This window comes from Pelecanus crispus, chromosome 3 (assembly GCF_030463565.1).
Source record: "Pelecanus crispus isolate bPelCri1 chromosome 3, bPelCri1.pri, whole genome shotgun sequence".
NCBI lineage: Eukaryota > Metazoa > Chordata > Aves > Pelecaniformes > Pelecanidae > Pelecanus > Pelecanus crispus.
Window position 1 is genome coordinate 90,889,247 of NC_134645.1, and position 22,936 is coordinate 90,912,182.

The 22,936-nt window shown below is 38.5% G+C and overlaps 1 protein-coding gene across 2 annotated transcripts in view; it reads left to right on the forward strand.

The window, feature by feature from the left end:
• Positions 1 to 510: 510 nt before the first annotated feature.
• RNGTT (RNA guanylyltransferase and 5'-phosphatase) overlaps positions 511 to 22,936 on the forward strand; it is a 196,152-nt gene continuing 173,726 nt past the window's right edge. For both annotated transcript variants that reach the window (XM_075707673.1, XM_075707674.1), the window contains exons 1-6: positions 511 to 574; positions 7,698 to 7,807; positions 12,506 to 12,609; positions 12,738 to 12,826; positions 15,917 to 15,992; positions 19,143 to 19,392. In XM_075707673.1, coding sequence (XP_075563788.1) covers positions 511 to 574; positions 7,698 to 7,807; positions 12,506 to 12,609; positions 12,738 to 12,826; positions 15,917 to 15,992; positions 19,143 to 19,392 — 693 coding nt within the window. The remainder of the gene's footprint in view (positions 575 to 7,697; positions 7,808 to 12,505; positions 12,610 to 12,737; positions 12,827 to 15,916; positions 15,993 to 19,142; positions 19,393 to 22,936) is intronic.

Consider the following 22,936-nt stretch of genomic DNA (forward strand, 5'->3'; position numbering starts at 1 on the left):
TTCGCTGGGAGCCTTTCCCCACCCCAACATGCCTTTTTCGGAGACGAGGGGAAACAAAGCTCAGCCAACACCTCAGCCGTGTGTCGCTGCGCAGCCCGCCGCGGCGCACCGAAGCGCTCTGTTTCGCTCTCCCTGCCCTTCCCGCTGCCCCCCAACGAGTGACCGGTCCCAAGGCTGGCCGCGGAGCCCTCTCCCCGCTACCCTCACCCCCTCCCGAAGGCCCCGGCCCGGCCCGGCGCCCCCCAGGGCAGCCCCTGGGCCGCCGGGCCGGGCAAGCACCCCACCCCCGGCCGCGGCCGGCCCCGACCCGGAAGCGGAAGCGCCGGCGGCCGCCGCGGTGCACGGTGGGCTGGCGGCGGCTGAGGCGGAGCTGGGTCTGAATGAAGGCGCCGCGGGCGAGGGGCCGCCGGCGCCGCTGAGCGCCCCGGGGCCGCGCCCGCCGCCCGCCCCGCGTCCCCTCCCTCCCCCCCGCCGCGGGCGGGCAGCGGCGGCGGCCGCCCGGCCCCCGCCATGTCCTACAACAAGATCCCGCCGCGCTGGCTCCACTGCCCCAGGAGGGGGCAGCCCGTGGCAGGTGAGCGCCCGGCCCGGCCCTGCCCCGGGGCGGCTGTGCGGCGGCAGCGGGGGCGCTCCCCTCCCCTCCCCTCCGCTGCGCTCCCCTGCCCGCCGGTCCCGGCCCTCCGCCCCCCCGCTCCTCCCCAGCGCCGCGGGGCGGGCGGGCGGGGGCCTCCATGGGGCCGCCGCGGCCCCTCGCCCTCCGGCCCGGCCGAGGCTCTTTGTCCCGGGGCCGCGGCCGCGCTGGTGCGGGGGGCGCCGGGCGGCCGTCCCCCCCTCGGCTCCCTGGGCCGCTGTTTGTCCCGGAGCTGGCTTCCCACAGGGCCGTTGTGTTCCCGAAAGCCCAGCCCGCAGCAGGGCTTTGCCTCCAGCGCGGGGCTCGCCCTGCCGGCTGCTCGGGCGGCCCCTGGAAGCGATTCGGCCCGGCTCCTTTGCAGGGGTACAGGCCCCCTCCTGCCCGGGGGAGCGTTAATGCTGGGTTCTCGCTTCTCACTGGTTAAGTTTAGGACTAAAACTTTTCCCGTCCCTCACGTCCGATGAGGGAGGCGGCAGCCGGGCGTGCAGAAGCTGCCGTACTGGAGCATACCTCAGCCCTGACGAGTCCCTTCTGCAGCCTCTTCCTTGTTTGTTTGGTGTTTTTTTTCTTTTTTTCCCCCCCCGAAGGCTCTGGTGTTTATCAGTGTTGATCTGTTACTGGGCCGACTGACAGTGACCTGTCAGTCACTGGTGTGTTCCTAAGCTGTTTAGCTGGAGGAGGAGTTTTAAGTGTTGCACTCCAAAGTTTCATGTGTATTTCAGGTTTTGTCAGTAATTGCCATCATCTTGGATGTTCTTACCCATAACATGCTGTCTGTCTCGATTGTTGCTAGGTTTCTAGTCTTGCTGGCATCTAGTGGCAGTGAATTAGGTATCATGTAAACACACAGGTTTTGATTGCGGGTTAACTACCATACTGACTTCAGGTGAATCTTTCCCCTGCTGCCTGTTATGAAAGTAAACAAACTTTGCACTTTTCAGTGTTCTCAAGTTCTTCTTTTCTTTATAAGGTAAGCAATTCCAACCCCCAGGTTTTTTCCACAATATTTTCTAGTGTTCACTCCTTTCATCTTCCTATCTGTGATAATTTAAAGGTATTTTTTCAAAACACAGCACTTGCTACTCAGAGTGCTATTCTAGATGGCACTGTGCCATGATTTGCTTAATAGTTAGAACTCCTGTGTTTTCTATCCCACGTTTCCGCATCATCTTCTTACGTTTTTTTTGACGGCAGTTGGTTGTGGAACTGAAGACACTGATGACTGTTCACAGGTTTATTTAGAACCTGGTGAGACATCTCAGTGGGCTTAATCTTCCCGTCAATATGCATTATTTGGCATTTATCAGTATTTAATTTCAGTTGTTCATTTTGTGGGTTACCAGTTTTGCTCAAGTTCCTTTTATTTCCCTGAACTTGACTCAAATAATAGCATTATCGTATTGCTCATCTCCACTGTCTCTTTTTCGTGATCGCTGGCAAATGCATTGCTTTGTATCTAATAAGAGATTTGATAGCTTAGGTTGTTAGCCTTTGACCACAACAAAAGTAGACTAATGACTCTCTATTCTTTTTCTTCTCAGCAAGTTCTTGATCTCTAGAAGTTGTTGCTTTTGGTTTTTTGTCTGTCTTTTAAGCCATGGCTTCTCAAGAGTAGCAACATAGAGTGAGCAAGAATGCAGGTCATCAGCATGTCATCTACTGTGCTGTCACTGCTTATGTGTTTGTTTATTCAGTAACTGCAAGGTAATTCTTTTCCATTTGGTGTGATCATGCACAAGAAACTGCTGCACAAAAAAAAGGAGAGTGCTTGGTTCATTTGTTTGGCTGCTTTATTGTAATGTACTCTAATATTAGTTCACCCGATTTTTAGGTTTTTTTGTGTGTACAACTTGCCAAAAGTTGTAATACACCATCAGTCCTTTTTTGCTACTTTACATTTAAAGATGTCCAACCGTTTTATTGAGAGACAGTTTTTAGAGTTTATTGATGTTGGTACTGTCTCCCAGATGTGTTATATTCTAGTTTTAATTAGCATTTCAATTGAATTTCTAAGCATGTTTGCATTACTTTATTCCCATCTGATAGTGTTATAGTAATGTTGCTGGGCAAGGTTTGTCTGGCTTCTGTTGGACTAATATTCATCAAGTGTTTGGTCATGACCCTCTTGTCACGGTTGTGGTTATGGTTGTGGCATCTAGAATTTCTGGGTGACCTCAAATACAAGTACGAATGAGGCTTGGGGTTCTTCTGTTGGTGTGATTGGGTTCATTCAGGTTAACAAGGTCCTTCATTCTGAAAAAGGTGAATTGATCTACCTCTCCCATTATTTTCCAGTTTACTTCTTTAAATATTGGTGTTTTTCTGCCACTTTCTGGTTTTATGGTACACCAGTTCTTCAGAATGGCACTTTTTCACATTTAATGCATTGAGGCGGCACCTCAATCACTTACTTGATGAAAAGAGCTTTCTCTGAACTCTTAGGTCTGAAGTGATAGGGTTGCTTCAGCCTTTACTGCCTTGGCATTGCCATCTCTCCAGTACCTACTTGTTATAACCACTGAAAACCCAGTCCGTTTTGGTTTTGCCATGGAATGTGCTAGCAAGATATTGAAGGAAAGACATGAGAAATGCCTCAGCAGTGTCTTCCAGTCCCCCTCTCTTGATTCATGTTAGTTAATCTTGTTCTAGACATACATGGAGCATGCAGAACAGTGAGATATTATTAAAAACATCCATATTGCATATGGCTATAGAGATAGCACCTTAAATAGAAGAGCAGTGTTTCTGGTTCAGGAAGCTGCTGAGCTATAGCTTGCGGTATTCGGGGAGAATGATCTGATGGTGAGTTGTCATTGTCATCATTTTACACTCTTTCCTAGGCATCTGTTATTGACCTGTTTTGGTGATGAGATACCAGGTGAAATGGATGCTTTGACCCAGCATAGTTGTTCTTGAAACAGAAGACTCTTACTTTTTAGGGTGTTGGGTTTGTTTTTTCTTTTAATTGCAGATTTTACTATTTAATCTTATTCAAATTTCCCTTGCCTTTCCCTCATTTGGAGAATGGTTTTTAATATCCACTTTCCAAAACTATTTTACAAATTTGAACTTAATTGTGGAAGTAGGTAATCATCAAATGTCAAGGTTCCAGTAACATTCTGAAGTTAATTTGAAAATGTGATTGAGGAGTTACAATTATTATCATAATATAGTTTAGATACGCTAATGACTTGGTGTGCTTTGATATCCATGTAAAATATCATCTTGTTACTGTCAGATCATCTAGTTCAACATAAAGAACTGGTTATTTAATTTTCAAATGCTTATGCATGGAGGCTTAAGCTGAGTTGTAATCAGTTTTTACTACACCACTTCTTTAGCGTAATATGTAGGGCAGAACTGTAGCAAAGATTGTAGCTACTCCCTCATTTATACTTGCCCATATTACTCAGAAAGGTTAGAAATCTTTCTTAGAATTAAAGCTTAGATTTTCTGTAGCTTCATGACACTTGCTTGGAAGGGGCTTATATGCACACTGGGAAGGAGGATTTTCAAGCTTCTGTGAAAAGATCAAATAGCAAATTTGTCAGGTAGGCAAATTTGGTTTTCTGTTATAAGAGGAGAGCAATATGAGATCGTATTCAAGATCTTTAATACATGTGTAGCAGTCACAATTTAGAAAAACACAAGAATGTAAATTAGGAAGATAGTGCTTACTGCAGAGGTATAATAAGAGATTATATTGCAGAGAAATGTAATTTAAAAACCAACCAACCAACCAACCCCCCAGAAAACCCAAAGGAAAAAAACACACCCCCAAAAACCCCAGAGCCATTGTTATCATAATCTGATCACAAAATTTCCTTAAGTTGAAACCAAATTACATGCATTCACTGCTCTCTTCTAACCTTGGCAGGCAGCTTGTTTGCTGCCATATAAGCTCTGCCTCTCATTGATACTGCCAAACTGCAGTTTGTAGAAGTTGGGCACCTAAATACTTCCAAAGATCTGGGTTTGATCTTTGGAAGTGGTAGTAAATGGGCTCTATTAAAATACTCATCACTTCCACAGCTGTGTAAAGGTGTTCAAATGCTGCAGGGGATGCTGACTAGACTACTTGCTCTGTGTTTTCCTGGTGGTGAACAGGAATGTATTATGGTTGCTGAGAAGGAAATCAGAGTGAAAACCAGACACTAAGTCAAGGTTCACTGCTGAGAAGAGAATGAACATGTTTGTTCTCTGTCCTAGAGGGTGGAGAACAGGAGAGTTTTCAGTGCAATTGTACAGTCTCTAATTGGATGCTACAGAAAACAATCTTAACTTCCAGGCACTGTTTTCCAACTCTGTTCTCTTTTCCCAGCATCTTGTAAAGGATGGTAGTTTTCTTACATATGCATTGACTCTTTTGTCAGTGCAGCTCCTTGTCCTAATTGAATGCTTTGGCTAAAAAAAGTTACATTCTTCATGTTCTGTAATGGTTGAATGGATATATTAGGATGGGAGCGGCAATTGGCGAAGTTAAAAAACTTTCAAGCAGGCTTGGTGTTTTGCAAAACTTACGGTGATGATAAATTTTTGCATTAAGATCATCCACAATTAGGATTTGCATAATCAGTCTGTACAGAGGAAGATTACAAGTTAATGTGGAAGGGTTTATAGTGAGTGAGAGAGGCTGAATGATAGTGGTGAAGGTGACAAGTAACCCAAAGCAGCAAGAAAATTAAAGTAGATAGATCAAGAAACGGGGAAATGGAGGGAGGTAGCCAACCCAACAGCCATGACTGGTGGAATGAAAAGGCAAAAGGAAGTGAAGTTAGGAGTTTTTCTAACAGCCAAATAATTTGAAGTTGAAGTGGCTATAAATGTATTACTCTTTAATGTGTATGTTGACTATATGACTGAATAACTTTTGTTTTAGCTGTAAAGTTTGGCGTGGTCTCAGACAAGTGTAACAGTAAGGGTGTTTCTCATGTTGCTGATCAACATCAAACCCGAGCTAAACAAGTTGCATAAGGCTTCTCAGTTTCTGTAACTATCTGTCTCCTGTGACTTATAATGTCTCTTTCGTAGAAGTTAAATGCTTGAGACCATCTAAGATGTTTTGATAGAATTTGAGGCTACAGAGAAGTCTATGAACTTCAATTTATTGTATAGAGAAACCTCTCAGCAGCATTCATTTAGTAAAAATGGTATGCATTTTTCTGTTTTTACAAAGATTAGTGAGCTTGTCTCTCAAAACTTGATTTCTAGCTGAATACAATGGGCATTTTAGTGTTTAGTGTTTTTATTCCATGTGGTTTTGTTTTGCTTAAAACAAGAGGATTTTGTTTCTTTTATTATGAGGAAGTGTTCTGTCTTGATGAGAAAGCAGTATTTTCATGTGTAATTTGGAAGAATTTTTTAGGATTAGTGCTGGCTGTGCTGATTCACTTGAGGATCTGAAACTGAGCATTTAAATATGGTGTAAAGACTAGTGGATGGTGGTTGTTACTCTACATTACACAGCTGAGCAGATGCATCAGACAGTTTAGGGAACAGTATAGAAAGGTGTTACGTTTTTCCTTAGTTCAAAATATTGTGTGGGTGTTTGTGTTTCTAAATAGTAAAAGCTTTTTAAAAGTTACTGAAGTTTAAAATAAAAAAGTAATCACATACAGAATAACTGTCTTCTCCCCCCCCCCCCCCCCCCCCAGGAAATAGGTAGGTTAACTGCTATTAGAAGCATTTTAGGAATATAATTCAACAACATCAGGATCTAGCAGCACTTTTTTACTGGAATATTTATGTCTGGTGCTCCAATTTGGAGTTCTTCCTGCGTTAAAAAAAATATTTCTGCTGCTTTTGTGTGTCATACAATTATATGGTTGCATTTCCTTTGGTTTTAGAAGGGCTGTCTTTTTAACAGCATGGAAACAATTTTATTACCAAAAAAAAAAGAAAAAAGGAGCAAATTTCTGGGGCAATAATTTTTTTGTGTTTTCTTGGGGAAGGGTTTATTTGGTCAGTCTTGGGATATAATTCATTTAAATATTTTCATACCTGTTTAGAAATGCAGAGGTTCTAATAGTGCATTTCTGCACCATCATTAACCTTGGTGTGGCTGGGCAGATATTCCAGGCCTCTTTCTTACTATCAATTTACATTCATTTTCCACAACTAACTGCAGTGCGGGGTTCCAGGTGTGCACGGGAGGAGGTGTACTGCTTCCCCGGCAGATGTGGTGGCAGTGACCTAGGATCTAAATTCTTGTCTGTTTGGAAGCGCAGGAAGAGCTGTGGGGTCAGTGTGTGCTGCTCAAATCCTTGTTCCTGCTGCACTTGGAGGGAGAGGCATGCCTGTAGCTTGCTGGGGTTCCAAAAGAAAGAGCTAGAGATTTCTAATGAGATTATTTCAGATATTCTGTGGTGGATGTGATGGATGAAAAATAAATTAAATCAATATTAAAAAAACCTTTCGGTTTCTAGGGGGTAATGGGTGTAGTCCAGTAAGTACTAATTCCGGTCACGTTTTTGTTGAGATTTTGTAACTTTCCCAGTGTCTGAACCACATGTAGGTGTTGTGTTTTGGAGGGAAGGTTGAACACTGTCGCAGAACTCTTCCTACAAGCCTTAAGGAGCACGTTAGAAAGATCTGTAGTGCGTAGGTGTTCTGGACCAAATGCATTTTTTTTTTGCAGTGATCTTTACTGTGGTTTATGTTTGCAGGTAGTCAAAGCTGAAGTTTACATGGTTGGGTAACAAATTGTCATTTAAAATGCTATTTTCATGTTTTTAATTGTACGGAGTTTAAATTTTCTCTATTCTGTTGTGTGCAATAGCTCCGCAGCTTAAATCACACTAAAAGCTAGCTAAAGATGTTAAATTATTTTGTTTGTATTGAGCTGACCTGTATTTCCTTTAAACTTCCAAACTTATTTGTGAATTCTGAGAACTCATAACCAAAAAAAATCCCAATTCAGTTGTTATTGATACGCTTCCTGTGAATATTTTTCACTGAAGGTGAACCTCTAAATCTGCTCAGCATGTTGCTTTGAAATTGCTAAGTTGTAAGCGTACATATATATGAATATGCATAAAATACTGCAAAATTTGATTATCTTTCATAGGGAAGTTTTTACCTTTGAAGACAATGTTAGGACCAAGATATGATGAACAGGTTGCTGAAGAAAATCGTTTTCATCCGAGTATGTTATCCAACTACTTAAAGAGTCTGAAGGTAAAGTGAAATTTTCTAATAATTGAAACATTACTTTCATTATTAATGTTTATTCAAATGTTGCTTTTCAGATTTAAGAAAAAAGTGGTTTGATGGCTTCCTTTGGGACATCTGTGCAGAATTTTTTTTTTTTTTTTGTTTACATTTCAGGTTTTCTCTGCAACTCCTAAATTTCCAAAAGTACTTTCTTACAGGCAAGAATTGTGCAAAATCCTCCAGCTCATTCACTGTACTAGAAGCAACAATCTCACTCTTCTCTGTCATTACTGTTGCATCTTGGAGAGGTGTCATTATCAAAATTCAGATAGTCTGAGATTGTAGTTTTACAAATGACTCTTGCATATGGATATGTTAAGTTGCAGTTTTGCTAATAGTAGTGAGAGCATTTAAAAGTGAAGGGAGAATTTCATAGAACTCTTCTGTGGTTTCAATGCATAATTTTCTTCTTATGATGCATAGAATGCTCTATAGTATCTAACCAGTCATACCCAACTATGGAAGAAAACAATTTATGGATTTTATCCATTAACTTCTTAGTGGAAAAAAAATGCATAAATGGGAAAAAATTGTAGGAGCATGGATTGAGACCCAGGAAGGTGGGTGGATGCCTTTATCATTGGGTTACAGAGTTGTGCTTCTGGCTTATTTCTTCATTCTCTGTTTCACCCATTTCCGTCTGTCTACTTCAACTTGCATGTTGTCCTGCACTGTAGAACAACTTCGACAATAAAGGTGGGGAATGGGACCTTTCCAGCCTTTCATGTAGGTCTGTGAAGTGTGCCCAGTCCAGCGCATCTGGAGATGTGGGAAATGGGATTTTGAACTGCCAGGCAAAGAAAGGCCTACAACCTAATTCTTTTAATCTGTTTATTAAACTGTTATATAGAAGGTTACCACCGGCTTTTTTTTGACTGTGTGTTTTATAAAACTAATTGTGCTAGTGATGTTTTTTTCTGTGGGTTTTTTTGCTGTTGATCTAAGTTAAATTAATTCTGAACTTGTTTAACAATATCAGAGCTTAAACATCAGAAGAGTCGGGTGACTAAAATATGGGAATCTTCATTTTATGAAGCTTATTTAGGCTTAGGTATAAAGTAGATGGTGAGCGGCGCAGTGTAGCAGCAATAGAAGTACCTGTGGGCTAATGTGATAAGGAAGTACTGTCAGCGAAGCATATATGCCTGTTCTCAGATGCTTGAACTGGTAGGATTTTTCTTGTTTGAATTCTTGGATCTATGCATCTAAATTCTGCTTGAGTTCCTCTTTTATGCATTATGTTGGTTTTGACTCTGACCGGCTTAAATGGGCACACCTAGAAATTTTCCAAACCCAATCTTATTCATGGTTTAAAGTAACTTAAAATTCTGCATATATTTTGAAGTTATAGAGAACTTCAGAGACTTACTCAGAATTTCTGACTATTTGCTTGTTGGTGATTTGTCACCGAAAAAGAAATCATGGTGAGCCTTCATAGCCTTTCCACTAGGCACATTGATCAGTCCTGTTGCAATACTACAAATTTGTAATGTCTTGAGTGACATCAGATGATTAGACTCTGATAGTACAATTACTAGCATGAGGATCCCCACTTATATTCTGGCAATTTTGTTAACAAGCAGAACATATAATTTCTCTCAAGCTCCCTGTTCTCATCAAATCTATTATATTGTCTTGAACCCTGGTGCTGTTGCTAAATGTGCGCTATTTGAAAGCATACGATTTTTTATTTGCCGAGATATGCAGTGGGTTACTGGAGTGCTGTATTTGTGGAACAGCAGTTTACGAACAATCTGGCAATGAGATGAATATGCAGTTGAGGAGACCTTGAAAAGTGGATTTTCCCAAGACAAAAGTAGCTCACTGTGCATGGTTCTCATCATTTTACTGCAGTGTGTTTTACTGCTAATACTTTGCAGAATGAATCACTTCTGAAACCTGGTTATTACTTAAGTCCATATAATTTATCTCCCAAATAAGAGACTTCAGCAGAAACTTTTACATCTGGATTTCGGTAATAGTGAGATACTGCGGCCACCACAGATTTTTGAAGGTACCGGTTCAGTGTTTAAGACAACATCTGTCTGGGAGAAACTTTCTCGAAGAAGCTTCCCATGCGATTCCTTTTGCTCATGGAGCTGGTCGCTGAAAATCTAAATGTTAGAAAGTGATTTGCTAAGGGATAGCAACCCTGTCTTTCTTCTGATTGCCAGTATTGACATAGTATCTTAATGGTCTCATAAAAAAAAAATTGCAGGAACAATTGCTGACAGTGTGAATAATTTAATTTTTTTATTTCTTTCTTGAGTAGGTAGGTTAGTACTGTTTATGCTTTATAAAAGGTAGGTTTATTTCTGTTACGAAGAGCTAGGGCATTAGTTAACTCAAAAGAATGTTTGGGCAATTAGTCTGCTGAAGTTAAAATATTCTTATTAGGAAAACTAGTTATCAGTTTTCAGCCACATTATGGTCTTCACAGATAAATTCAATCACTGATTTAAACTATTTTCCTCAAATAAGAAATGCAAGAAAAAAAATCCTGGGACTGGAGAGAATTCAGTGTATTGTAGTATGCTCTCTCCCACCCGGGGAGGATGTTTTCAAGTTCCAATGTCTGATGAGAAACTTCTGGGGTCATACAAGGGGAACCTAGCTAAGGCCATTTAATCGCTCAGCAGCAGAAAAGCGCATGCATAAGGCATTAATAGCTGGGGATAGCTGGAATGTGAGAAAGTGAGGAGGAAGGCTTTTATAACCATGGGAGAACACGGAGAGCCTGGCCAAAATACGTATGAGCAGAATGGAGGTGGTAGGAAGATCTTGCTATTATTTTATGTAGAAGATGAGAATTTCAAGCTATCGATGAGCTTTTTTCCTTCTATCCGGTCATCTTCTACAATTAGAAGCAAGAAAAAAAACCCTAGTTTCAGTTGTGTTTCAATGTGGTGTCTAGGATTGTAGTGTTCCAACAGTCCTTGTAAGAAATAAATGTATGTTTTAGTGAGAAGTTGCTCAACAATTTAAAATTATTCTTTTTTCCAAAATGGTGTCATTCAGTGGGTGTGGTGGGGTGAAAGATGTGATTCATGCAAAACATTGGCTGGAAAAACATTTTTTTCCAGTGTGTGACTGTCTGTTCTAGCTTAGATAGTCTTTCAAAAATCAGGTCCTATTAAGAACTTTCTAGGAGCAAACTTATGAGAGCGTGACTGAGAGGATGACACTGATGACTGGTATGATGTCAGGGTTTCAGAGCAGAGCAAAGCACTTACGTGATGAACGTATGTGTATTAGAATCTATTCTATAGGCGAGAATTGTGGTCAGTCAGGACAAGCATAGTATCGCTGCAGCTAGGTGACTGAAATGGTTCGATTCCTGTGGTACCAGTGGTTTTTTTGCATGGGTTTTTGGAACATCATAATTGTATACTTTGATATGTTATACAATCCCCCCACTTTTTAAAAATTTCTTTATCTTTTTCTTTTGCCTTGCACTCTCTAAATTGTAGTGTGTTACGTGCAGCTAATTGCATGAACTGAGAGAGTAAACGTTTATGCTTTCTGTAAAGCAAGGAAACTGCTTTCAGGCCTTAAATGCTCTATATGCCATACATGCTTTTATAGCTTTGGCTGAATTATATCAGATGCCTGTTTGGTTTACTGCTCCATGAAATGTGTGAGGAACAGTCACTTCACAAGATCTTCACTTGTGTATGATTGAAATGATTCGTAATAATTACAAAGGAATAGCAGGCCAAGAGTCCTAGAGTCCTGTGGTTCAGCTTTTCCTCTCTAGCAGAAATTTTGTTTGAACCAAGGGTCAGTAGGATGCACTTTGCTGATGTTCTTTGTGTGTTGCATGCCACCCAGTGGAATTTCTGCTTTCCATCTTGCTTTTTAAAAACGTAGTAACTTCCACAAGGCTGCTTTAAAAGACCTATTTTACAGCTATAAAAACCAAACACTAAAAAACTAAGTTCATGCACAAGGGGAGACATTAGGGTAGAGTGGGCAAGGCAGCCTGAACTCAGGTACGTGTTAACATCTGAGTAGTTGACACTGCCACCTTAATTACTACAGCATCTTTGAAGATTTCAAGTTGTTTCACATTTTAGCTTTGAATAAAATGTTTTTGAGAATTTAAGGGATTTTTTTTTGTTTTAAACTTGAAAATGTTTTCATTTGTTTTGCATGCTAATTTAATGGATGGGTAAATTAAGATGAGGTTGGTTTTTTGTTTTTTTTTTTTCTTCTGAGAGTATACTTGTATACATAAGTCTCGGTAGTTAAGTTTTCTTATGGTACTTCCACTGTGCCAGTGTTTAATATTGTTCAACTTGAAGTGTAAGAGCACCTGATTCCACCTTATTTGTCTTTTAACATGTTAAAATAATTCTTTAGCAGATACTTTCCTGCTGTTAGCAGATCTTTCTTATTTAGAAACATTGGTGGAAATGAACTGAAGTTTTTGAATTGATGGCTAGTGCTAATTCGGACACCAGCTTTCACAGAGAAACACAGATGACTGTGATGGTGGTAAAATACAGGTTTTACGAACAAATGCAATATTTAAGAATTTTTTAACTTGCAGCTGTAGCCTGCTATTGATTTATTTTGGATGTTATTAGCCATTTCGTATTTATGCACTGATATTTGAACAACATATATAAGTTCGCTCTTTTTTTTTTTTTTTTTTTTTAGGTTAAAATGGGTTTACTGGTAGATTTGACCAACACCACTAGATTCTATGATAGGAATGATATAGAGAAAGAGGGGATTAAATATATAAAGCTCCAGTGTAAAGGGTAAGTTGTCTGCACTTCTTAAATATTTAGCTTTTAATTTGAAAGATCACACTGAAGTAATTAATTTTTTTTTTTCTCTTCCCTTTCCCTCAGCTGTCTCCTAATCTGTGTGTTCCTGTGTTTTTCAGGCATGGTGAGTGCCCTACACCTGAGAATACAGAAACATTTATCCGTGTATGTGAACACTTCAGTGATAAGAATCCCTCAGAGCTTATAGGTATGTTGTCTTATATCCATTATATCCCTCCTATATCCATCATTAGTTTTTACTGTGAATTTATTTCATATTTACTCATAACTGCAGTCTCTTATTCTTAAAAGTCTAAGCAAAGGAATTTCCTCAGTACAGTGTTTTTGCATATATAGATTTGATTGCTTTTACTCCAGAAACTAGTATATTCTGTTTTTTACAGAAACTAGTATGTTTCTGCATTCATTAATTTGATTATAGCTATCGACTTAATGCAGAAAAATATACAGACTTAAGAACTGTCTACAAACACATTATATTTGCATTGCGTTCTTGTAACTTCTCTTCTTAGGAGTACATGGAACAGTTGTTTGTGTAGGTGTCATTGATAAGAGCTTGATAAAATTAGCTGCTATGTTCTCACAGTCTAGGATTCAGACAGAATCATAGAATTGTACAGTAGTTGAAGTTGTTGGAAGGGACCTGTGGAAATCAGCTAGTCAGTTGCCCTTCCTTAGAGCAGGGCCAGCTGAAGCAGCTTGCTCAGGACTGTGCCCATTTGGGTTGGGTTTTGACCATCTCCAAGCTTGGAGACTCCACAACGTGTTTGCTCACAATTACAATACACAGGACTTTTTTCCTTATGTTTAAACAGAATTTTTTGTATTTCAGTTTGTACCCATTGCTTTCTGTCCTGTCACTGAGGATTTTTTTTCAGTGCTTGAGAGATTTAATTTGGGCACACACTTTTTCACATAATTTTTTTAGGTACTTTCTTATTTCTTTATTTCACATAGAATGCAATTTTAATTTGAGACCTATGTTTTCACAAAGTATGTGATATGAAAAATGAGGAACTACTAAATGAGATTGAGTGGGATCAGTCATCAACAATATTTCAAGTTCTGGTGCAAGTTCTGAAATATTGTTGATGACTGATCCCACTCACTGTCACTTAGCAGTTCCTCATTTTTGTCTGTCCTTTTGCAGTTCCTTCACTTGGTCATCCAACAATATTTCAGAACTTGAAATATTATTATGGTCAGCAATTTATATGGAGCGTGGATAGCATGGTGATACCCTATAAATAGCAGACCCATTTAACTGGTATTTCAACTTTTAAAATGCCATTTTTAGTGTTGAATCACTAACTTTTGTGACCTCTATGAATTTTGGAATGTTCTTCCATTATTTAGGTTGTTTCACCTCAATGGAAAAAAAAGCTAATTAGAAAGAGTCAAGAAGAAAATAATGTGTTGACTAAGCTTTTAAATAACCTGTGGTTTAGGCTTTCATAGTAAAAGAGAAATGTTGGGATTTTTCATTTCCCTTCCGTGAATTACTGAAAAGTTGTTTCTCGTTCTGGACACTTGTTTCGTCTGACAGAGCATCAGAGGAATATGTGTGGAGGATGTTTTTATCAAAAGCGAAAGCAGTCTGCAGCAGTGATAGTACTGCACCGTGTGATCTTTCCCTTCCAAGCCATTGGTCTCATTGCTGAGATGCTTCTTACCTTTGTAATGTGTATAAAATTATTGACTTACCCTTCTTGGTAGCAGTAACAGCTGCAGGACTTGCTGACACCAATTGTGTGCAATTTCATTTCCAGTGTCAAGATTAGATATGGAAAGAGACTGAAATGTGAATGATAAATGAACAAAATTTTCTATTCAGCTAGAACAATATAGGATGGAAACTTTATTTTTGCAACTTGAAGGACTGGAGTACGCCTGCCAACCTTAAGGAAACAAAATGCGCAATTTTTGCATAAGCAGAAAACAAAGGAGAAATGATTTCTGGGAACAAATTCTATAACAAAGCTAAAATTCCTTTCATTTGATGCAAGTTACACAGTTTTTAATACTATTAAATGGTTAGAATGGATGAATCCAAGAAATTTGTAGTAGTTTTTGCCTTGCTTTATTAAGAAGGGAAGCTTGGTGGAGTGGGCACAAACCCCGACCCTGTTACAGTTGATATATATTTCTGTTTACCCATATCAAGTTTCTTCTTTTCATCAGTCTACTCTTTGTAGGTATTTTTTGGATCTCCAGTAAAAAAAAAAAAAAAAAACCAAACTTGCAGTGTAGGGGAGCATATACTAAAAAAGACAGATATTCACATTTTGTCTGAATAAGCATCAAGTGAATTGTTGCCAAATTTACTTTACTGTGGTAGAGAAATAAGGAAATCAATAAAAGCTTAAGTGACTTGCTTCGTGGTCACAACTGAAAAATATGTTAATATTAAGAATAATTGTGTTTGGTGTTAGTGGAAACTTTAACACTCTAATATTTATAACTTAAAATGCAGTATGAGGAAGAGGCAACATCTTGCCTGAATCCTTTACAGTTTTAGTAGCACAAATTTTCAGACTGGTTTGTTTATCACTAGATGGTGCTGTTGCATTGGAAGGAAAAAAAGTTCCAGTGCATTTGACTCTTCCCCTCCTTTCACTGGGGGATGAATTCAGTAGAGGCTGAAGACTTAATTCTTTTTTTTCTTACATTAACAGATAAGTTATTCAAGATGATTATACTGCTGTATAGTTTTCTTTTTGTGGTGTGGTTGGTGTGGTTTTTTTTTTTGTTTTTGGGTTTTTTTTTTTTCAAAATTAGTAAGTCTGGCCTTAGCATGCTAATAGCAAATTTGAAATAGAATTGCGGTCTGTTGACACTGCTTTCAAGTTTGAGGTAGGGTAATCTGGATATTATTTTTATGCCTGATGGTGTGAAATGAATGTAATGCTTATTGAATCCACTAAAAGCACAATTATTGAATTTGGTTGTATTTTCTTCTGATAAGCATTTCAGCAGTTATAAAAAACCACTTTGAATCTTATCTGTATTAGCCATATTTCAGTTGTGTTAAGTTAGTGCTCTTGAGTTGGGATAAACTGAAGTATCCTATACTCTTGTTGCTAATAATTTGCAGAAAGAATGTAATAAATTGTTTTTTAGGCTTATGTGCCTTACGTGATCTGGGCTGCCTTGATGGGGAGAGAACTCTTTAATGTTACTGATGAAGGTAGAAGGATCCAAAAACACACTTCTGAAACTCAAGCATGTTTATTAAAACTACTTGCAAATGATTATGCCCTTTTCTTGTGTTGTCTAGGTGTCCATTGCACACATGGTTTCAATAGAACTGGATTTCTGATCTGTGCCTTCTTGGTCGAGAAGCTGGACTGGAGGTAACTTTGAATGTTAATTCCTAGGGATTTGTGGAGAGTGACCAAAGGCATCTTCAGTATGTTTCACTCATTGTCCTGACAGCTATCCTAATGTATTCACTGTTATTTGAAAACTGCCTACTAATCTTGAGCAAACAACCTATATTAACATTATCCATATCATCCCTTGTTAGCTTAGCCTGTTTCAGCCAAGCTTTCCAGGTCCAGTAGGTCAAAAGTCAGCTGTACCTGCTGTGTGCGGGCTTTTAGGAGCGTATATATTGTGTTGTGTCTCTTCCCCCTGACATATCCCACATTTTGAGTAAGAATGTAGAGTTCAGAGATGCCTGAAAGATTATTTCTCTTACTTTTTCATCTTTTTCATGCAGGTTTTCATGTAGACTTTTTTTGGTTTTTTGAGTTCTGAAGAGAAGATACTAGCTAGAGCAACAGCAGAATGACATACTTGCTTCTGAAGGGTCAGGGGGAGACAAGGTCCTTGTTTCCAGCTTGTTGTTTGACTAAAGTCTACAGTATGCTTCTATACAGACTCACCTGGGTTTTTTGTGATTTAAAAATGTTGGTGCCTTCATAAAGAGTAGTGACCTTCTTCAAATAACAGTGTAAAAAAAAAAAATTGCCTCTACTGTGCTGGTGGGCATGACTTTTGCATGTTTGGTAGTATTCATGAAACAATATTTTCTTGCTGACGGGGTCGTGTGCAAGGCATGTTTCTTAACAAGCCCCTTAGGCATTCTGATGATGTTTCTTGTATGGTCTTTTAAGTGAAGAAAACTCTGCTCCTGTTGCAGCATTTTCTTATGACTGGGCATACAGTTATTTGGTGCTTAACATGTATGTGCAAACTGTTTGCAAAGAACTAGGTCATTGTTGCCTGTTAGTAAACTTGGAATAAAGACATTGGAGTGATGGAGACAGAACACCATTAGTAGTGGGTGGCTGAATCTTGGCAGAATCTTAGCTGAGTATAGGAAGTAGACACAGATACAAATATCTTTATAGTATGATTCTAGTTGTTCCTATGAACTAGCAAATTTGTATGCTTTTAATCTAACAATTTAAAAGCAGCATGCAATAATTAGACTCAGAACTTGTTCTGAAGAGGAAATGCACTTGAATCTGTTTGAATCTCCTGCTTTTATGCAGCCTCTCTTTATTTTTCAGACCTCTGTGGGAAAAGCTTTAAAACTTAACAGCCATGCCTTTTTTTTTTTTTTCTTTTTTTCTTTCTTTCTTCATTCAGGTAGTTAATTGTATCAAGTTTGTTCATCTCTGTCAGATATTTTTAACAAAATACACAAGATATCACCTGGTAGGGAAAAATGTCCACAGCAAAAGAATGAATTTCGGCAAGGTGGTAGTTAATGCTAAGCGTTGTATCAAGATAAATCCAGTTTGCTGTATCATTCTTTAAAATAAGGCACTGTTATTTGCTGATGAGGAAATAAGATTTTCCTGATGGAAAAATCCATCCATATTCATTCCTTAAGCATATGATATAGGAGTGCTGGTGATGTATTGTGAATACTGAGATGTATTTTATAGTTAGTTTAAGAAAGGTCATCCAGACTGAAAGCGTGCCAGCTAGTGATCAGAAACCTTACTTGATTCTCTTTTTCACAACTCATTTTTCCCAAAGACTGCTGTGTTCCTAGAACTTGCAAAATATGTTTTCTTTCAGCTAGGTTTCTGTGCTTGAAATCTGTGCTGCCTCTTTTGGCTTTCATTGCCATCTATTCTAGAATAGTATGTCATCAGAGACAAATTTGAGCATCTTTCAGGCCCCATCCCTTTTGGTTTGTTTTGTCCTTTCAAAGACATTGATTACAGAAGATGTGAAACAATTTAAGAAAGATACCAAAATAAAAAAATGTCTTGTGAGGAAGAAATTAGGAGTCTTAAAAAAGCAGAATGGGGAAGAAAACTCCTTCTGAATAACTCAGATTCTTAACCTGTCATTTCTGAGATCTGATGACCAACCATCTGATAGTCTCACTCTGGAAAAAGTTTTGTTTTCTACTCCTGCCAAATTGCAGAAGAGAGAACCAAACTTACTGGCTCTTAGTAAGTGATTCTGTCTGTTGTGGGAAATTTGCCTCATAAGGTTCTCGGGCTCCTTCCCATACTGTAACAGATCAGACAAAAGCCTTTTGTATTTAAATTCTTTTTTCCATTTTAGCTATATGTTTTCCTTGTTCCAGTGGCAGGCTTTTTTCTTATCTGAAAAAAATTCTTTTCACAGCATGTAATATGTGCTTTTGTTCCAGCTTTAAGATACGTGTTTGTCAAGAAGCCTAGCAGGGTCATGTACCTTTTGTGATTTCTCCTCTTTTATTTAGCAAGATTTCTAAATGTTGATCCTTGGAGCATTACTGCTCCATGCAGCCATGATAAATTGAAGACAGTTATGTCCAGTGTTTTCTGTTAAACATGCTCATAGGATCTATGAAAATAGCAACAATAAAACCCTTGTGCTGTGCTTGCTGTTGTATATATTGGAGTGCTTTCCAGTTGGCTAGTAAAGGTGCATGACTTAGTTTTGGTTTCTAATTTTTTTTGCGATTGTGTTAGCTGCATAGTAAGAGGCTTCTGAATTACTTTTTTTGAGAAACTTCTGGAAAGAGAAGTAATTTCAAAAGATTAGGATGTTTTTTCCCAGTGTGATGACAAAAGCTCTAGTGAAAAGAAAGATAATTCTTAGAGGAAAAATGTAGCCATATTTGAATTTCAACACTTGCATTTTTCTTCATGAAGTTTATTTATATTTTTCTTTGGTCTTTTTTGTCTTCATTCAGTCCTTAAATACTCACCTACATGTTGCCCATTCTTTTTCTGTAGCAGTAATAAAAGTTTTACCTAGGTGACCAGCAGACCGCTATTAGCTACAATAAGGAGACAAAGCAGTGCAAGCCACAGTTACTTCTGAGAACATACGCAATGCCTACGTAATTATGCAGAATCTTGTGCAAGAGCAACTGTTGCCAGGCTGATCTAAGCATGATGTTTCAAATGTAATTAATGTTTTTGCAATTACCAGTTTGGAATTTGTTTTAATTCTCAGTCCCAATAAATCTCAGGTTTGGTAAGGCATAACATGACTAAAACATGTAAATTAAGCATCCAGAGTAACTTTCAATTTTTATTTGACAGTATTGAGGCTGCTGTGGCTACTTTTGCTCAGGCTAGACCACCAGGTATTTATAAAGGTGACTATTTGAAGGAATTATTTCGTCGTTATGGAGACGAAGATGATGCACCATCACCACCTGAGCTACCAGAATGGTGCTTTGATGAAGATGAAGAGGAGGATGATGATAATGGTAAAACAGGAGGCCAAGAATCAGAACCTGGATCATCAAGCTCTTCCTTTGGCAAGAGGAGAAAAGAACGCCTAAAACTGGTATTTTTGATTAAGAACTTAATACGCTAATTGCTAAACTTAATTTCATAAATTCATAGTCATCGGTTACTACATAATACATGCTATACAAGCGTCAGTGCTCTTGCAGATGAGGACTGGTAGTATTGTCTCTAAGCAGGAAAAACTGGTAGATTCATTGCAAGCTTTCTTATGCTTCCTATATGAACCTTGTACTTTAACATTCGACACCTCAACTATTGCAGTTGTAAAAATTATTTAAAATTTTTCTAATGTAACAATTTTTTTTTTGAGTTGAGATAGTAAAGTGCTTTTTAATTATCCACTCTATCTTTAGACGTGAAATGTGATAGGTGTGTGTGTAAACAGTTTTTATTTATTTTTTGTAGCCATGTGGATGAAATTCAGAATTTTTTAAAATTCTCATTTTGGTAAATATTCTTACTTTTGGAAATTTGGGAGGATTGAGAATTGGATTAGCAAAAAGCAGTATGAGCTTAGAAACCCCAGGGCAGCTTTGAAATTATATTTTGTTCAAAGCTATTTTAACTGTATTATTGATAAGAAATATCACTTACCGTGATAATTTTGAAATACATCTGCATAATTCTGATGAAATGAGTTACTGTAGTTGCCATAGTATGGAGCTAATACTCAAGTTCAAAGAATATCCTTGCATCATCTGAAGACTAATGGCTCAGTTCTCCCCAGATTCCTAATTTTATTTTTTGTTGTTGTTTGCAGATAGATAAAGTAGGGGAGAATGTTACTGAGTGCAAAAATAGATTAATTTCTTTTTGCATAATACTGAATTATTTTACTTGTGTGCTGAGGTGTGTTTGTTTGCAAACACTTTGAAATCCTCATATGCAATGGGCTGCAAAAATGCATTTTGTTGTTACTGCAGCTGCTCAACATGGTTTACAGATGGAGCATGGAAGAAATTAGCCTGAAAGGAATACAAAATCTAGTCCAAAGAAGCAAGATGAACTTTGAAAACTTTCAAATATTCCATCTGCTGGAAGAAAAAATTGCCCACACTGTAAAAATCCATAGTAAAAATATACTCAGGGATATGACCACTACCTCCATTAGCCTTGCAGTAAAACATCGATATCTAAAAAAATTTTTTGGGGGTGGAACCTCAAAATTGTCTGTTTAACAGGAATCGTGATACTGGCTTCCCAGGCTTTTCCTTATCCGCCACCATAGCTTTTTGAAAGCTGGAAGCTAAATTATACGAATAAGCATATTAATAACTAGAAGTTAATTATGAGTTAGAGAATTTATGAAAGAAAGAATCATCTAGTTAATATGCATATTCGTATAATTCAGTTTTGCAGCTCTGGAGGAACATTCTTTGACGTGAAGAGGAGGAACGGGGACAATTCTTTACCATGGTTCTTGGCTGGCAGTTTGGACTGCTTCTTAACTCAGTAGAGATGGATACAATCTATTTGTGATTCCTTGTAAATATGTGATCTACAGGGGGAATGATTATCAGGTAAATACCTCTTGCTCAGATTTTCTTATTTTACTGTCTAAAGGGCTAAATTTTCAGCATTACGTTGATTTCCTGCAGCACATGTTTTCAGCCTTCTAATTTGACTCTCTAAACACCTAGGGGTAGACAGTGTCAAACTAGAGGTGGCTGTGGTGATAGTGGTATTCTGAAATGTTTTCATTTTGACCCAAATCTTTGTGAGGACAGAAGAAGAGTTTAGGGGTAGAGGAGGAGACGCGTCCCAGGCATCTTGCTAGGATAATGAATAATCAGAAGCGACTGCCCAGCTAGCCTGCGAAGTGAAGTTAGCATGCTGTCCATTTCAGAAATTCCATCTTGGATGCGAGAAACTTTACTGCAACATCTTTCACTAAAACTTCCATGTTTTGATGTCAAAAGTCTTGACAGCCTTTCTTTTCTACAATACAGAAACTGTGGGAACCATTAGAACATAATGCCATTACAGTTTCATTTGTCATCACCCGAATGTAGTTGACAGGTAACAGCAGATCTGTTTACTGTAGTCTCAGATGCTACACAGGAAATCGAAACATGTTTTGACTTTGTCAGTGCATGCCATAATGATCATAGCATCAAAGCAACATTATTAACTGACACTTAGAATCTCACTTCACGAAAAAAAATCTTCAGGAAAAAAATACTTGATTTTGCAAATAGGACAGAAAGGTGTCATTTTGAGCCAGAACCTTCAAACTTTTCATGGGTCAACCGGATCTTCTACTATTTGCTGAGGAATGCCATCTGTTCTAGTCCCATGTAAGCTGCATATTTCACAGGCATTACAGGGTGCAAGATGTAGTGCTTCTAAAATGGATGGTTACATTTCAAACGGTCTGGAAGAGATGGTAGCTGTTAATGATTTTCTTCATGATTTTGAGTGCAGGTGTTTTTTCTGTGAGACAGAAGGAAACCATTAAACCTCCTGGTTGACACAGTTAGCAAGGATAATATTTATTATTTAACTATCAAAGTATGTTGGTTCTAAATATTAGTGACTTTGGGTTTTCCTGCCTAACCTACTTTTTTTTTTTTTTTTTTTTTAACCCCTGTACTTATTGTTCTGCCCATGGGCATTTTGATGGACATGGGGAAAAGATTATCTTCTGGTTTTGCAGCAGCATTTTATGTACTTGAATACTGGCATCATTTCCTTTTAGCCTTCTCTTTCTCTGCATTAAATATCAATTTGTTCACTTTTTCCCTGTAGTCGTTTTTTTTTTTTTTTTAATACTTCTGACCATTCTTGTCATTCTTTGTATTCTGTCATGTTGACTCACATTTTTCTGAGACTGTGGTGCCTATACTTGAACATAAGCCTCTAGTTGAGGCCATCCTAGTGCTTAATAGGGAGGAATTAATTTCACGTCTTAAGGCTAATACTTCTGTTTCTATATATCAATATAATTGCCTTTTACAAGACAGGATAATACTAATTCAGCCTTTGGTCTCTTGTTGCCACCATATCTTTTTCTCTAATTATCTACCAGTGTGTGTTTGTGTAACTGTTTATTCCTTATTAAGTGTAGGACTTTGTTTATACTGAATTGTACGCTGTTTTTTCCAGCCCATTCTTAAAATTAAGGCTAACACTGAATTCTTAAGCTACCATCACAGTCTGTATCCCTGTTACTAAATTCACAGATGTCACAAAAATAAGAATATGCTAGTAGAAAATTCAGGGAAAATAAATTTAATTCTCTTATACCTAAACCAGACCCCGCAGATCCTCCTCAATATATTCTTCCATTTTGTTAGTGAAACACTAACTCCTCTGAACCTGGTTCTCAAACAGGTTGCTCTTCTGTTTTATAGAAGGTACATCTACCCCATGTTTTCTGAGTTCCTCTATGAGAACAAGACAAGCAAACAAAAGACAAGCCAAGACAAAAGCCAGCATCAAAAGATGTGGTGTTTCCTGCTTCTTCTGGTTCTGTGAAGCCTGTTTCATCACCAAAACCAAATGATTAGTTGAACACTGTTTGTTACTGAGTGACAGTCAGTATGATTTGGTTTTATCTTTTTTGCTTGTACATGCCTAGA